The following is an 18,587-nucleotide window of genomic DNA, read 5'->3' as shown; positions in this document are numbered from 1 at the left end:
TAGCCCTAAAAAGGGCTTTTTGGGGTTCTGTCCTTACAGCAGAGATCAGATGAGTCCTTCAGGACTGTAGTGGACACTGAATACCCTACCCTAGCTATCCATTTCCCTATCAGATGAGCAGCAGCTACACTTTCCCTCCTCTATCTAAGAATGCAGCTTCAGAATGAATCTAAAATGGATGCTGTACAAGAGGTGGGAGGGTCTAGAAGGGAGGGTCTGGAACCGCGCATGTGTTCGCCCGCCGTGGCGAACGCGAACACGCTATGTTCGCCGGGAACTATTCGCCAGCGAACAGTTCGGTACATCACTAGTAGCTAAGTGTTTCACACATTGTAAGACTGAATCCCATTGATACACAATATTTCTCACCAAGGTTCCTCCATCACCAGGTGAGATTTTCATGGTTCCAACTTCCATTACAAAAGGTTAGATTGTCTAAAATTGGAGCTGGAAGAACTGCATTAGAGGTGAGAAAATCATTGAGGCATCTTCGATAAGTATTGCAAAGCTGTTTCACTTAGAGTTCCTATAACAGCTATATGTAATGACGTAAAGAAAGATAAAGTAAAGCTGGTGGAAACCTGGATGGTACAGTAATATAATACCTTCCTGGGAGACACAGGGTAGGGAGAGGAGACAGAATAAATAGGATATGCAGATACAGTGCAATACAGAGGAAAAGACAAAAAAAATGCAATGAGCAAAATATAAAAAAATCGATAGATAAACCAAATCTCCCACAACAACTGGTAAGAAATATGAATTAAATAGCAACGAACTCGGCTATTGAAGCAACCAGGGATACGAGATAGGTGGTGTAATAGAATACTGACAGTTTAGAAATAAAAAAGGGGAATATCCACTAAATGTCTGTATGTTCAAAGTGCAATAGTGATTTAACAAATCATAAAAATTACTGAATAGTAAGAAAAAAAGGATTGGCAGTAGTTAGCCACAGTATCAACATGTCCTAAGTTCTCCACTCTGAGGTAGTTTGTTAGAAGGTCAATTAATTACTGTCTCTGTGTTAGAACAATGTATCAGCTTGATAAAATGATAGCGAGGTTGCCCCTACTATGGTGAAAAGTCTGGGGACTTCCTAAATAAGCCGAATTACTATAGTATTAATTTACTCTCTCACAAACTACCTCAGAGTGGAGAACTTTGGACATGTTGATACTGTGGCTAATTACTGCCAATCCTTTTTTCTTACTATTCAGTAATTTTTATGATTTGTTAAATCACTATTGCACTTTGAACATACAGACATTTAGTGGACATTCCCCTTTTTTTCTTTCTAAACTGACAGTGTTGCATTACACCACATATCTCTTATTCGTGGTTGCTTCAATAGCAATAGTTCTTTGCCATTTAATACATAAAGAAATATGTTTATTTGTTACATACATGTTCGTCCATTGTGTCATTTGGTTCTCTTCCCCATTCAATGGCTATCTCTTCCACAAATCTTTGCATGATCCCACTCTCATCCTTGAAATGAATAATTTGACCATCTGGAAGAATGATCTCTGTGTGTTTTTTATTTTTTATTTATTGACTGCTTTGATTAGACCTGTTTATTATCTATCCTGTTGTTACTATAACATCTGTAACACAGCTTGAATTTCATCTGTCAGTTTGTTCAGAATGCTTTGCTAGATAAAAGGAGCATCTCCTGAAAGCTTTTTATTTTACTCCGAAATTCTAAACGTCTAATAAAAAATACATACTGTGTATTACATTTCGCAACAAACATACATTTAAAAGACACTCACCTCTGGGCGTCTCTGGTTTGGGGCACAACCTAAGTTCTGCTGCTTCTGCAGACAAGTCATTAGAAACATAGGAAGTATATCCGATATTTTACAATTCTGACGTACACATTGTTTTTAATGAGAGTGCCATTTGCACCCCAGAAACTCTTCACATCCCGCACCTTTGTATTGTCAGGTGCACAGTGTGGCTGAGATCCAACTCTGAGTACCTTCATTCATGACCATGAATGAAACAACCTGCATACATTATTTTTGCTAGATCATTGAGGCAGTTGTGATGTTAAATATTTATTTTTAATCTGCTTGACGATATGGAAAACATTAATAAAAAAAAAGTGTTGTCTTATAATGCTAATGACACCTAACTTTTATTTAGTGTTATTTTGCACACAGTTTATCCTAATGGTGAAAGCTTAATAATCTTGGTTCGTTAGGTTAGTTTACAGTGAAATAAAAGCTTCAAAAGAAAAAACTCTTAATTTATAGGCATGGTTGTTAAAATGAAGATCGTAAATGAACAGGCCAATTTAATTTTCCAAAATCTGGCTTTATATTAAAATATCTTCAATGTTTATGACACTAAGACAACTAGGGTTTCATTGATGCCAGAAAAAAAATTATGGAGTGAGAATATTAAATTTATCAATTTCATTACCCTGAAATATATTAGATGTTTTATCTAATGTGCAATATTTTACTGCTATCAATTATTTACATGCACAATCAGAAATGACAAGCAACACACAGAACCATGTTTGTGATGTAAAATAATCAATAAATGCTACATTTTATCACTTCTTTTTTTATTTGACCAGATTTGTATACACGAGGATTTAGCAGACCATTGATAAATTCTGCATTATGGAGGTAAATGATGGAAAGGAAAAGAAAGGAAAAAAAATGCAGTAAAGATAACAAAAGAAACTAACCTCTAAATGTACTTTATTTTCAGTGAGTCTACAGTTTTTCCAGTTACCAAGAAGTGGCTGCAATTATGACCTTTACACCCTGTTCCAAATTATTATGCAAATTCTATTTGTGTCACAAAGATTAAATATTTTGTTTTTCAGTTTAACTCATGGATGGCATTGTGTCTCAGGGCTCTTTTGATCACTGAAAACAATCTCGGACACCTGTGATGATTAGATTGCCAGGTGAGCCCAATTTAAGGAAAAACTACTAAAGGAGGGTGTTCCACATTATTAAGCAGAGCACCATTTTCATGCAATATGGGGAAGAACAAGGATCTCTCTGCTGCCGATAAGGGTGAAATAGTTCAATGCCTTGGACGAGGTATGAAAACATTAGATATTTCACGAAAACTTAAGCGTGATCATCGCACTATTAAGAGATTTGTGGCTGATTCAGAGCACAGACGGGTTCGTGCAGATAAAGGCACATTGAGGAAGATTTCTGCCAGATCCATGCATCGGATCAAGAGAGCAGCTGCTAAAATACCATTACATAGCAGCAAACAGATATTTGAAGCTGCTGGTGCCTCTGGAGTCCCACGGACATCAAGCTGTAGAGTCCTCCAGAGTCTTGCAACTGTGCATAAACCTTCTATTCAGCCACCACTAACCAATGCTCACAAGCAGAAATGGCTGCATTGGGCATAAAAATACATGAAGACTAATTTTTGAACAGTCCTGTTCACTGATGAGTGCCGTGCAACCCTGGACGGTCCAGATGGATGGAGTAGTGGATGGCTGGTGGACGGCCACCCTGTTCAACAAGGCTGCGACGTCAGCAAGGCTGTGGTGGAGTCATTTTTTGGGCCGGAATCATGGGAAGAGAGCTGGTCAGCCCCTTTAGGGTCCCCGAAGGTGTAAAGATGACCTCTGCAAAGTATGTGGAGTTTCTGACTGACCACTTTCATTCCTGGTACAGAAGGAAGAACAATGCTTTCCGTAATAAAATCATCTTCATGCATGACAATGCACCATCTCATGCTGCAAAGAATACCTCTGCATCAATGGCTGCTATGGGGATAAAAGGAGAGAAATTCATGGTGTGGCCTCCATCCTCCCCTGACCTCAATCCTATAGAGAACCTCTGGAGCATCCTCAAGCAAAGGATATATGAGGGTGGGAGGCAGTTTACATCCAAACAGCAATTCTGGGAGGCTATTCTGACATCTTGCAAACAAATTCAAGCAGAAACTGTCCAAAAACTCACAAGTTCAATGGATGCAAGACTTGTGAAGCTGCTATCAAATAAGGGGTCCTATGTTAAAATGTAACTTGACCTGTTAAAATGTTGTTATAAGTTTGATTGAAATAGCTTTTGATTTCAGTAAATATGCTGCAAACACAACAAATGACAATTTTCAGTTCTTTACAACCTATAAATTGTTTTGAAACTTATTGTGCGTAATAATTTGGAACAGTGCATTGTAAGTTTTTTATGTTTAAAAAAATACAGCTATCATCGGGAGGTTTGTTCAATAAAATATGAATTGTACTCTTAATAGTTGATAACATGAGAATTATGCTGACTGTTATTTACATCAATTATTTAGGTAAATGAGAAAAATATAATTTGCATAATAATTTGGAACAGGGTGTACTTTGTTTTCAATGTACGACCTGTAACCTGGCCCAACATTTAGCAGAAATGTCTGTAGTCTGTGCATTTTCATACTGACACCTTCCACTTCTCACAATGTGACAATACAATCTGGCTACAATGTTTTGAACACAAACAGACCCAGTTTTCCACATCTTGGTCATGTGGTTAACAAACCTATTCTGAATTGTGGTAATTTTATTTACAATTCAAACATTAAATAATAATAAAACTATAAATTAATATTTTTTGGGGGAAGAGTATACGCCAATATTCTTTAATATCAGCCTTGCACCAATGTTGTATAAAGTAAAATTCACAGAGAGAATGTGGCAAGTAATGAATGTGAGAATGTTCCTTTAAACCGCAGAGATCAACACAGTGGTATCAGGACACTCACCTACCACGCCACGTCTCTCACTCCACGAGGAAGCCGTGTCAGAGCGCGATGTCTCAACCACCCACGCCGACCACTCACATTCATACGAACGCCACCTCTGTTCGTGTGAACGCCTCCTACCAACACAGGAGGCAGAACTCTATTTGTACGGACGCCAGTTACTGAACACGGCAAGAACAGAACTCTGTTTGTGAGAACACCACTTACCGAACACAGCAATACAGAAGAGAGAACTCTGTTCGTACGGACGCCCGTTACCGAACACAGCAAGACAGAATTCTGTTTGTGAAAAACACCACTGCTTCCACATGCGTCCACACAGGAGGTAGAGCTTCGGGGGACTCAAAGGGCACACGATCCGAAACAGAGCCTTTTAAAGGTACAGGAGGTGGAGACTAGGGAGAAACCTCAATAGACAAGACCGCCCACTCTCCTTATTTAAACCACACACCCTTTACTCTTAGCTCAGTTGTACTGTGCTCCTGATCATGTAAAGACCTTCAATGACTGTCCTGTTGTATCCTGAATTTGACCCTTGCCTGTATCATCGCTTCTGAAGCTGTGTCATCTGTCCTTACCTTTGGCTTCCCCGACTACTTTCTTCGTCTGATCATTTTGTACTGCAGACTTGGTCCATTGCCTTCAGCATTCCTCTGCATCTTGGGCTCCATCCACTAAACTGTGAACCCGACAGTGGATATGAAACATACTACCCACTACAGTCTGGTTTAAACCCTTGGTAGTTATTTTTTGCAAGGTAGATAACTCACAAGGCAAATACAAGATTTGAAAAGGACAAAATGTGTCAAAAATATTCATTTAAATAGTTTCATGAAAAAATTGCATATTAAAAAAGCATATTACCCTATCTAATGGGACAACTTAAGCTTGTTGAAATAAAGGGACACTGTGGTCGCCTGAACAGCTTTGGCTAGGTGAAGCAGTTTTGGTGTGTGGAGCATGCCCCTGCGGCCTCACTGCTCGGCCCTCTGCCATTTGGGAGTTGGATCCCTTTGTTTGTGAACCCTAGTCACACCTCCCTGCATGTGACTTGCACAGCCTTCCATAAACACTTCCTGTAAAGAGAGCTCTATTTAGGCTTTCTTTATGGCAAGTTCTGTTTAATTAAGATTTTCTTATCCCCTGCTATGTTAAAAGCTTGCTAGACCCTGCAAGAGCCTCCTGTATGTGATTAAAGTTCAATTTAGAGATTGAGATACAATTATTTAAGGTAAATTACATCTGTTTGAAAGTGAAACCATTTTTTTTTTCATGCAGGCTCTGTCAGTCATAGCCAGGGGAGGTGTGGCTGGGGCTGCATAAACAGAAACAAGGTGATTTGACTCCTAGGTGACAGTAAATTGAGCGGTGCAATTGAGGGGGAGTGGTCTATACACTAGGACTGCTTTGTTTGGCTGGGGTAATTTAGGTGACTATAGTGTTCCTTTAATGCTAAATGGAAGGTGTCAAGGGACTCCAGATACTATAACCACTTTAGTAAGATGAAGTGGTTACGGTGCCTACAATGTATCTTAAATAAATATATAGAGATTTCATACAAATATTTATAATTATGTTAAGAAGATGGCAAATCTACCTTGCATTGTCTGAGGAGTTGAGGAAAAGGTGAAGGCAGTCACGTGATGAAAGTAAAGGCGAGTTATGATACGTTTCAATTAAGACATTCTAGCAGACATAGCACACTCCACAATCTGACACAATTCATAGAAAAAGTACATTGGAAGCAATTGGTGTATGAGTTAAGATCTGGAAAATTCTACATCTATCACATCTTTGTGTCTTTGTAAACGGTGTATTGTTATTCACTTTAAATGATGCAATTTAATTGCACGATTATTTGAGTGACCAAAAAAATTTATTCATACAAGAAACTAAAAAAGTGTAAAATTTCAAAATAGTAGTGAAGAGAAAAAAAAAAAAAAGCATATTACCTTACACAATTTTTCACAAAGTTTTTACTCTGATAAAACAACTGCTTTCTGGGAAAACAAAAACAAATGTATGTATGTATGCAAGTTAATGTAAATTAAGATACTTTTTTTTTTTTTTTACATATTTTGTGCATGGTCAGCCCTCAGAGACTCAGCTTCTATGACACATTTGTGAGTAGGCATTCCTCTACTTAAAGGGCACGCTATTTGAAATCATATATAAGTGATGCTGTCCCGAGCCAGAGGGCATCATGTTTGAATGTTTTATACGAATACATAACGCAAACAAACAAACGAACCAATAGATAACTCAATACATAACTCAAACAAACGAACCAATAGATAACTTAATACATATCTCAAACTAACCAATAGATAACTTAATACATAACTCAAACTAACCAATAGATAACTCAATACATAACTCAAACAAACGAACCAATAGATAACTCAATACATAACCCAAACAAACGAACCAATAGATAACTCAATACATAACCCAAACAAACGAACCAATAGATAACTCAATACATAACCCAAACAAACGAACCAATAAATAACTTAATACATAACCCAAACAAACAAACCAATAGATAACTTAATACATAACTCAAACAAACGAACCAATAGATAACTCAATATATAGCCCAAACAAACGATGCAATAGTTAACTCAATACATAACTCAAACCTTGCGATTAGCTAGTTGTTGACCCAATCTTCACTTGAAGGGATTGACTTTAGCTGTTACAGAAATTTTCTTCCTGCACTTTACCTATGTTTAAGTATTTTATTTAGCATTTGGGAAATTAATGTTACAAAAATAGACAACTAGGAAAAGACACACAAAAAATAGTTTTTTTTGTTCAATGGCTAAATGGAAATACACAGGTCATCAATTATGAAATAAAATGTATTTTTTTTTTTTTTACGAAACCATGTTTTTATTTAGAGAAGAGAGACTAGGGAAAAATAAAATAAACTAACAAAATTTAAAAAAACAAAACAAAACATAAGAACGCTGAAGAACAAACAATACCATTTAAATCAATGTTTTCTCCTTCCCATAGAGCAAGGTAATATGTTATACTGAGCCCTGATCCAAAAGTACATTCATACTTCCTATTCTTTCAGCGTGTTCTATGATGAATTACTCTAATAAAGCATAGAGAAAACCACAGCCAGGGAGGACATTTGAATCCCATTAATCTTCTTGTGGGGTGAACGGTAAATGATGTTATACACTAAATCAGAAATGGGAAATTGATTCAACATATCAGAACACCAAAAAAAAAAAGAAAGATGTATACTAGGTCATAGAAAAAAATATATCAATAATGTTTTTAAAATACTCCTAATTATTATGCACCTCTAAATCTATTTTAAATGTGTACTTTTTTCCCTCTAAGATAGACAGATAGAGAGATAAATAGAGAGAGAGATACATAGAGAGATAGAGAGAGAGAGATAGATAGATAGATACATAAATAGATAGATAGAGAGAGAGATAAATAGATAGATAGAGAGAGAGATAAATAGATAGATAAATAGATAGAGATAGAGAGATAAATAGATAGATAAATAGATAGAGAGATATAGATAGATAGATAGATAGAGACATAAATAGATAGATAGAGAGAGATATAAATAGAGAGATAAATAGATAGATAGATAGATACATAGATACTAGATAGATAGATAGATAGATACTAGATAGATAGATAGATAGATAGATATCCAATTACTAGTGATTATATAAAGACCAGTCACCTCTGCTATATAGGTCAATAGAACCATTATGTACGTATGTCAATTATCATAAGACTAGTTTTTTTCTAATGTAACTAGCCTTGACTAAAATGTTCTATTCCTTTTACTAATTCAGTATTCCACCTCTTCACTTTTTCTAGTTCCATAATGTCCTTCTTAAAAATGTGTGGCTAAAACATAGTGCACTAATGATCACAGAGTAAAATAACATCACTCTTCATACCTTACTGGTCTGATGAAGTAACATTTCACATTGCTAAAGGTTTCATCAACAATCATTCACATGTGTTCCATTAATCTGCTGCACGTAGATTGTGGCCGTCAAGGTATGCACATGGTCAGATGAAAATGCTTAGGCCTACTGTGGGTTACAGTGATGCCATTTGTTCTAAAGAGAAAAGTATGGGCCAAGAAAGCATGATCCACACGACTAAATTTCTGGCTGTACGAGCAATATGTAAGATGTAGTCCATAACCTCTGGAGTGCCGAATGTTGCCTACACCTGTTGCAGAGCATGGTATTTAAGTATTTGCGGCTTTTGCATCAGCTTTATATAGTTAGGTTCTGTTTCATAGCTCGGGATCGCTTCACAGAGGGTGTTGTTGTTTCCTCAATTATAAATAAAAATGAAACTCCATTCCTAACCTAATTATCCTGGGCCAGTCTCCCAGGATCACAGCAATTACAATAGGAACTGAAGCTCCTGGACTTCTGTAGATGAAAAATCATACCGTACACTATGATGAACGATCGTTAAGGCACATCACGCTCGACGATCCTATAACTTGTTTTGTAGGTCACACTGTTAGAATGGTCAATGACTTTGTAACATCACACGTTCCTCAATTATTTATTTTATATCAGTTTATGGCATTTCTTGGTTGCTACCCCTCTCATCCAATTAAAGGCGAGTTTTGCTGCCGGATATTTTTAGAATAGGTTCTGCATCATTCAAGTGATTTTCTCCCTAGTAGCTTCTGATAAATTATGATTTTATGGAGGTCCATGTCTTTAGCAACGGGTTTGAGCATTTTTTTTTTTTACAAATGGTTTAAACTCTTTCCGGAATTAAGACCATCAATATGTTTTCTGAAGATCTCACAAGCTTTTATTTTTTTTTTTTTATTTTTTTTTTTTTTGTTGTGCAGAAAAGTTTGACAGACATGTTTAATAGCAGTAGCAGGCAAGATTAGGCATTCATTCATTGAGAGAACAAAAGATGAAGTTGCACATTTTGCTAAAGTAACATATTAATACGAATTATGTTGTTAGGTGATTAAAATTCAAAAACAGAATAAAATTACAAACGGTTTTATAACCTAGCGTCTTCGTGGTGTATAGCAATAGAGCCACCCGTGTAAATAATACGTCGGAATATTGCAATGTGAAAATAATCAGTCAAGGGAGAAAAGGCCAATGTAGTATGAGCTCGGACTGTGTCGTCGTAGTTTAGTTTGGGGGCCACTCTGGAGTGGAGGGGAGTAGGGACGCTTTCTGGCTTTTTGTAGTTAGTGTTTTGTCGTCCTCTGGGGTGTATGTTGGGTCAGTGTGGTTATTAAGGTATGGTCTCCATCTATGTCGTTGAACTCCTCTCTGCGTACACCGATGAGGCTCCATGTCTCTGAGTAAAAGTTGTGGGAAAGGCATGGAAGGGCTCTAATGTTTATAGGGGGGGCTGTTCGCCTGGTGCGCAGTCCTGTCTGTGTCTCAGCAGCCACTGGGGTGCACCGTCTCTTCTGCCGGTTCGGATCTCATGGTTGTCACTGGGGATCCCCTATTGGTGCGGTTGTTGCTCTGGGTGGTATCGTAACTGGGAATCCAGTGGGGTAATTAGGACAGCTCCCGGTAAGGTTGCCTGGCCTATGTAATAATCTGGGTTTCGTGTCTTTTGTGTCCCCATTCCCACGTCCCCCTGTTCCCCGTGCCCCACTTTTCTGCCATACGGCCTTTGTGGTCAGTATCGTCTCTAGGGTGCCATGTGTCTATGTTCAAGGCTTCCTAAACACACACTTAAATCAAATATTTAAACATTAATTTACATCAAATATTTAAACTCAAACAGAGGTAAAAAATTTAAGCTGAATCTCTTGGTAGGTATGGACAGTCATTACGGGTGCAGCTTTATGGCCACCAGACCTCAGGTATGACAAGCTTTTTTTTTAATGGATCATTAACATTATCTATAAAGCACTAACATTGTGTACATTGCTGAATATTTTTTTAAACTTTTTACGCCTACTTCTTGGAGAGTATACTGCGATGATGAAGTTTATGTTTTATAGCAAAGAGCTCCCAAACTAAAGTGTGATTGTCATTTATTGGACATTCGTAGCAAAGGATCCTCCCCATCAACTATTCAATAAGTTCACATTTTTTCCCATCAAAGTCAGTAAATATGGCATCCACATATTCAATAAACATTCTAAAAAAACATGACTAATGTCATACTATTTGTAATCAGATTAGTACTATCTATTACTAGGACTTCTGCGAAAGCTAGTTTACATTTTGTGTCATTTAAAAGATAGATACAGAAAGTAATAAGGGGTTCAAAACACTTCTGCCACCAATGGAACAAGGACATATTCACTAAGAGGTGACAATTTGGGCAGATGAAAAAATGTCTTTCCACCTCGTTTTCAGACCATTAAGTAAATATAGGACGTTAGAGACATAATTACAATTCAGTCTTTGAAAGTGCTTCTAAAGTATTACATTGTAACATAAATGGGCCAGTTTAATAGCCAATAAAATAGCCTGAACCAGTTTAATAACCAATCAAATAGCCAGTACACTTTAGTTTAAACCTTTACTTACTTTGGTAACGTTTTCAAATGGTTTTCTCTTAGTTCCAGTATCCGCAATTTGCTGAGCCTGAAACAAATAAATGCAGGAGAAATTATTAAAACTAAATAGTCTATTTAATCACAATTTTCGGAGTGTTGTAACTAGTAGCTTAGGTCTTTGAGCGCCAAATGAAAATAATAAAAAATTACATTGAAAAATGTAAACAAAGATAAAATATTTCCAATTCAGCTTGCATATTTTGGCTACATTTTCCAATCAGTTTGTTTAATTGATTACAGTTTAAATAACCCCCTTTGTAACGCTTATGCCCTAGGCCAGGCATAGGCAACCTTCGGCCCTGCAGATGTTTTGGACTACACCTTCCCATGATGCTTTGCCAGCATAATGGCTGTGAGAGCTGTGAGAGCATTGTGGCAGATGTAGTCTACTGAAGGTTGGCTAACCCTGCCCTAGGCCTACATGCTGGTTTATCAACCTGTGGTACGTGTATTCTTAGCCAGTGACAGAAATACAGGGGTCGCTGAGGACGCGAGTGAGAACAGGCCCTGTCTGTTCCACTTGTTAGGTGGCCCAGGAGCTGGCCAGCTTACCACCGTAGGGCTTCCTAAATATATGTCTGGGGAGAAGCTGAGCATGGGTAATGAGGGAGCTCTGATTTTACTCACAAGATATATGTATATATGTTTCTCTTATTTTAAAAATTACCATGCATCATTCTTTATTTTGTACTTCTTTGTAAATTTTAGCATTTTTCCGTACATTTCTATTTAACTATTTTATGTTTTGATCATTTTTGTGATTTAGTTTGCTACGCACTGTCTGACGAGATTAATTTCACACCTTCATCCTCTTGTCCATTTCGGGTATGATGCTCAAATGCTCATCTGTGCCATATAATTGGTAAAATATACTTTGCTATTCAGAAGCTGCTTGCTTGTACAGCTTGCCTTTTTGATATATTTTATTTATTTATTATTATTTATTTATTTTTATTGTGCTTTTCTTTAATATTGATACATGAGTCTTGCGGATTCGATTTTGTAATGTATTATTACCATACATTTGTGGAAATGCTTCCTTTCACAACACTGACACTTGACACACACATTCACATTTTTATATATAAAGGGTTAAACACATTGCTTTGCAACTCCCACCTTGTGAGGGGTATGTAATTGCAAATTACCACTTTGTCTGTTTAAGTTGTATGTGATATGGTGAAACACAGGTTTGACAAAGACAGGTCGAAACTTGCCAGGTCAATCTATGTGGAATTAAAGGGAAACTATAGTGCCAGGAAAACAAAGTTGTTTAAATAATGCAAATGACATGTAGATTAATCACAGTGAAAATATGGAGTCAATCTGTCTTATTGTATATACCCTCTTACTTATTGGGTTTTTTTTTATAATTAAACATTTAAAATTTACTTTACTAAAATTTACAGAATTAAACAGTTACATTTACTTAACTATTATTAAAAAGGCACTTTAGGTGCAATAACAATTAAAGCTTTTTGTAGGGTTTATGGTACAAAGAGGCTTTGGGTACCATCACCCCCAGTTTGTGCCAATACCTTTGACAAAAACTGGTGCTCCCCTACAGCTTGGCCGATCTACCTGGTCTCAGCTTAACCCATCCAACTTTGGATAATTTGGATTGGCTGAGAGTCGGAACTCGTAGCTCAGTGTGAGAAACAGCCCTGGAGGAAACCAAAAGTCATATTTGATTTGAATGGATAAACTTAAAGGAACACTATTTGGCCAGGAACACAAACAGGTATTCCTGACCCTATAGTGTTAAAAACACATGTAGGGTCCCTGGCCCCCTCTTGCCCTCCTTAAATAATAAAAAAAAAAAAGTTCCTTATTTCCAGCACCGTGCGGGTCTGCCGGCACGGTCCTGCCCCTGATCCTCCTCCTTGGCTGACAAAGGCAGTGTGTACAGCAAAAAGCCTACAGGGACAGGCTATAGACACCAAAACAACTACATTAGGCTGTAGTTGTTCTGGTGACTATAGTGTCCCTTTAAAGTTAACACAGGTACACAAATTGTTAGAGGGAAAAGGCTAAGGATATATTTAAATTATGTCGAGTTAGTGGTTTAGAATCTTTTTGTGAGTTGATATCACATACACGTTTTGTGAAGAACACTCGTATACCGCACAGTCTCACAGTCAATTTATTCACAAAGTACTCAGATGTGGAGACCCCCGAAACACATATATAGATTAAGAATTGTTTTCTCTCACCTTCCAAAATTAGCAGGAAGGTACTCAAGAAAGGCATCGTTAAGGTACAGCTGAGTAAGGTTAAGGAGCTGCGTGAATCCATCGGGTAACCTGTAAAAAGATTTTTAGACTTAATAAATAAAACAACTGTTATAGATCTTCATGGAAAAAAAATAAAATGTTGCCATTCCAGAAAGTAGTTACTTCATATCATATGACTATGGGCACAAATAAACTTCATGTAAAAGGAACACTTCATGCACCATAACCCCTACGGCTTGCTGTAACGCCCTGTGTCCCTCCCATTGTAAGGCACCAAGCCATATTGGCATTGCAGAACTTAGCTCAGGAACTCAGGAACTTCTGACTCTCTGACATTAGAAGGGGAGGTGAGGTGGAGGACTCTTTACAATGTGAATGTTGCAAGACAATCTTAGCACCATAATCACTAGAGCGAGCTTTAGTGGTTATGGTGCTTGGAGAGTCTCTGCTAGTGGCACAGATCAGCTGTATTTCACTGCTGCAGGTATAGCAGTTAGCAACTTCAACTGCAGTGTCAATAATACAACACTTGGGAGATGTAAATCAATTATTAGGATAAATGTATTCTAGCAAGAGAAGCCAACTTTCAAGAATCTCATTTCTTTTTTTTTCTTCTGGCATTTCAGTAAATTTTCTCCAAATTATAATTTACTAGATGAGATATTTTTGTCTTTGTGCCAGAAAAAAAAAAGGATTCGGAGTGGATTGAGCACCCCATGTACAAATAGTTCTAGCCATAGTAGGCATTCCCTGGTCCATTGAATCGTGGGCATGGGGACCCATCTAGTAATTAAACTGTTATAAATCAACTATTATGATATAGCAACAGATGAAAAAAAAGTGGCACGTTCTTTACTCTTTGCTAATATCTTGTTAAATAGATTCGATGCAGCAAAGCAGAATGCAGTTTGGAAGCTTCACAACAAAGAGTCTATAAATACTGCAGTATCCTTATGGCTAAAACACTGGTTGTATTTTAATAAGGGGTTGGAGTGATGCTGCCTAATTTCACATAGCAACATCAATTCAGCCTTCATTAAACTGTCAGTGCGTGTAAAAATAGCTCATATTAAGGATTCCTATGTTTGTTTAGGAAGGTAATGCAAAAGCTTGATTTATAAATTATTTTTTCAAGGGCAAAACATCGTTTTAGTACAATAACTAAAGCCTTTAAAATTGGTTAGGTCTATCTGTCTAAGATGATTTGATCATAAGTAACCGAGTACCTTCTATTTACTGAAAGGCAAGTGACAGCCATGAGTCACAGAATGCTGCCATGATTCATCCACTTAATGTCAACTTGGCCAGGCGCTACGTAGAACTATAGACTGACAAGATAGGTAGGTTCAGCCCTGTACTATAAACAGAGGAGGGAGGGGGAGCAGGGTTAGCCATAACAAGACCTTAGGCAGGTGCCTACGACCCAGGGATTAGACCAAGGTCCTGGAATCATCAATGTACTTGACCTCATTCATTATCCCTATGTGAATGAAGGTAGGTCTCCAAGCCATGACTACGACCCAGTGGGATCTTAATCCTTCTCTGGATGGAAGGAAGTGGGAAAAAGGAGAATGTGTGATTGGGGGTTGTAGAGAGAATGGTTCTACGGAGGAAGAATTATGTCTGTAGGTAAGGTATGAAATGCAGGGGGCAAAAAAAAAGGCTTAGGTGAGGGAGAAAATATGGCTTGGTGTAAGGACTGAAACGTGGGGTAAGGGACCAATTTACTCTATGGTTTAGGGTCTATATATGGGGAAGGAATAGGGCTGTATGGCTATGAACAGATGGGGTAGAGAATATCACTGTGGTGAGGGGTAAGGATGTAGTGAGGGTAGTTGATGAATGAAAGAGTGGATGAAAGGCAAAGAGGATGGGTGAATTACACAGTGTAGCTAAATGTACTGTCCTATACTGGGCAATAAAGTGCATTCCCACCAACACTAGTTAACTGATAAATTAAAAAGATTATGCATAGAAAAATAATCTTAGGGATTATAACTGTTACACATGTTCTGTGGGTTTTGTTACAAGAATTCTGACTGCATTCTACACCGGCAATAGTATAGCATTCCCCCATTCTCATATCTGACAATATACAATGGCCACATATATTTTATCTCTTTATCTAATTTAATCTTAATTATTTGTTTTTTGAGGCATAGATGCTGGTTCTATTCTGTCACAGTTGAAACATTGCTGTTTTGGAGAAAAGGCACTTTTATAGTTTGCAATTGCCATGTCTATAGTGGCTGTCAGACAGCCATTAGGGGCTTTCAACAAAAAATAATAATTCAATAACTGAACCTATGTTACGTCGGCATCAGCATACAAAGTATGTGTGATGACACATGCTCGTTGTGCATGTAATGCTTTTCTATGAGATACTTTAGGTTCAATGGTTCTTATAGTAAAGCACTGGATTGGTGGATTGCTGTGATACCAGTGCACATGCTGAATATCCATAATTCTTCTCAATGAGAACATTTCATTGGACAAAAGTTGTCAGTATTGATGACTTCACAGTAGGTGGGGTGAACCTTCAGTAAGGATTCTGTCTTAGTGCTGGATGACAGGTAAGTTTAATAACGATTTTAAAAGGATTTCCTTTTTCTTTTTTTAGAAATAGAAGGCCCCTTAATCTATATTGATAAAGGAACACAGGAGACTAAAAAAATAGCATAATTATATTATCAGGACTTTAGCCACTGACCATCTTGTGCACTTTTACAGAGCTCGATTCCTTTGTTCCTGCAAAACTGATCTGTTTTAATGAACTTTAAGATTCCACAGCCTGGCTTTATCTAGAATGTTACAGGGTAATAGAGGGAGGGGGAATCACACCACTTACTTGGAAATCGGATTCACACTGGCTTCAACTATTGTTAAACATTTACAACATTTTATGGTTTCTGGAAATTCCTGGATCCCTGCAATGAGAATATGTAAAATATTTAATAGTTTGTGAATAATATATAAACTTTCTAAGGTTACAATTGCAATTTAGTGAAGATGATAAAATGTACACATTTTACTAAAAAAAAAATTGCATAATAAATACTGTAATGCATAATAAATAAAAAAGATACATAACCAAAAATGATACGTTAGTTATATATATGCAGTTCATGATACTACGGGAGCAGAAGGTGCAGATCTGAAGAATATTGAGGCAGAGTCCTAGTTATGGGCTTTTTGAAATTAGTGGCAAATGACAACACTAGTCACATGGCTAATACACAATCCAGAACCAATTGACCATATAAAAGTTTGCAGGATTGTCTTGTTCTACCTATGTTAGGCACACTCATAATTGGATTAAACTCTAATTAGAATAAGAAACAGTGAAGGGTTGACTAACTTTTATTAAATAATTATAATAAAAAAAATATACATATATACATTGTCCGACACACAATATAATGTGATAAGCCCGATGATAACACCTTTGTTAAAAACTAAACTTCTGGAAACTTGTGAAGTACTAACCAGGTACTTAAAGAGACACTATAGTGCCCAAGCTTTGGCTTTTTAAAAACGTTTTGGTTTACAGATCACGCCCCTACAAGTCTCACTGCTCAATTCTCTGCCATTTAAGAGTTTAATCACTTTGTTTATGCACCCTAGTCACACCTCCCAGCATATGACTTAAACAGCCTTCCTAAACACTTCCTGTAAAAAGTCATCTAATGTCTACACTTCCTTTATTGCAAATTCTGTTGAATGTATATTTTTTTTATCTCCTGCTCTGTTAATTGCTTGATAGACCATGCAGGATCCTCCTGTATGTAATTAAAGTTCAATTTACTGAGCATGCGCTACACACTTTTAAAGTAAGTTAAATCTGATTGAAAGTGAAACCATTTTTGTTTTCATGCAGGCTGTGTCAGGCACAGCCAGGGGAGGTGTGGCAAGACCTGCATAAACAGAGATCAAGGTATTTAACTCATAAATAGCAGTGGATTGAGCAGTGACATTTCACAGTCATGATCTATACACTAAAACTGCTTTATTAAGCTTAAATTGTTTTGGTGACAATAGTGTCCTTTAATTAACTAATTTATGACCTGGCTGAGACCTCACACATTTCCAGAAGTTTAATGTGTTTTTTTTTTTGTATTAAATTATATGTTGGTCATCATAAATAATTCACACTATATTCACAATATTTATGAAAGTTTATGTTGGGTTTTAATATAATTATTTAATAAAAGTTAAGTTTTTTATGTTTTTTATTTGGTGTTATAGTACTGCGTTTAAACCTTTGTCAGTTTTAAAAATAAATTACTTAGGCCACGATGAATGCAATGTAAAGAGTCATTCAGAATTCATACCTTGCTTAAAGGGACACTATAGTCACCCAGACCACTTCAGCTCTTTGAAGTGGTCTGGGTGCCAGGTCCCTCAGGTTTTAACCCTTCAGATGCAAACATAGCAGTTTCAGAGAAACTGCTATGTTTACATTGCTGGGTTAATCCAGCCTCTAGTGGCTGTCTTCCTGACAGCTGCAAGAGGCGCTTCTGCAACGCTGGATGCGAAAATCGCATTAAGCGTGCAGAACGTCCATAGGAAAACATTGAGAAATGCTTTCCTTTGGACTGTTTGAATGCGTGTGCGGCTCTTGCCGCGCATGCGCATTCCTCTCCACTCGGGAGCTGATGTCGGCGGGGGAGGAGAGGTCACCAGCACTGAAGGAGCTCAGTGCTGGTAAAGGTAAGTTTTAACCCCTTTAACCCAGCGGGGGGGATGACCATGATGGTGGGGGGGACGGGACCTAAGGGTTTTATAGTATCAGGAAAACTACACTTAATTCAATGGTATAACTCTGATTTGTGCAGTTTAACCCTCGAGAAAAAGGCATCAAACATGCCAATAGAGGAATCAAACTAAGAATTTACTTTTTCTGTTAAGCAAGGAAAGTGACAATAAGAAAGGTCACACAGAGGCGCGTGAAGCAAATCAAACATGGAGAGAATAGAAAATAAAAGTACTCGGGGTGATTGGTTCCTGTGTTCTTATTAGCGGCGTCTGAGTTATGGGCTGCA

The 18,587-nt window shown here is 37.3% G+C and overlaps 1 protein-coding gene across 1 annotated transcript in view; it reads right to left on the bottom strand.

The window, feature by feature from the left end:
• Positions 1-18,587, bottom strand: part of LRRC7 (leucine rich repeat containing 7) — a 345,057-nt gene that overhangs the window by 150,291 nt on the left and 176,179 nt on the right. Inside the window, exons 5-7 of the mRNA XM_063427909.1 lie at positions 16,394-16,472; positions 13,525-13,614; positions 11,283-11,339 (exon numbers count right to left, since the gene is read on the bottom strand). Of these exons, the coding sequence (XP_063283979.1) occupies positions 11,283-11,339; positions 13,525-13,614; positions 16,394-16,472 (226 nt within the window). The remainder of the gene's footprint in view (positions 1-11,282; positions 11,340-13,524; positions 13,615-16,393; positions 16,473-18,587) is intronic.

The sequence above is a fragment of the Pelobates fuscus genome, chromosome 7 (assembly GCF_036172605.1).
Source record: "Pelobates fuscus isolate aPelFus1 chromosome 7, aPelFus1.pri, whole genome shotgun sequence".
NCBI lineage: Eukaryota > Metazoa > Chordata > Amphibia > Anura > Pelobatidae > Pelobates > Pelobates fuscus.
The sequence above is the reverse complement of the archived record's forward strand: the minus strand, read 5'-3'. Positions and strand labels throughout refer to the sequence as shown.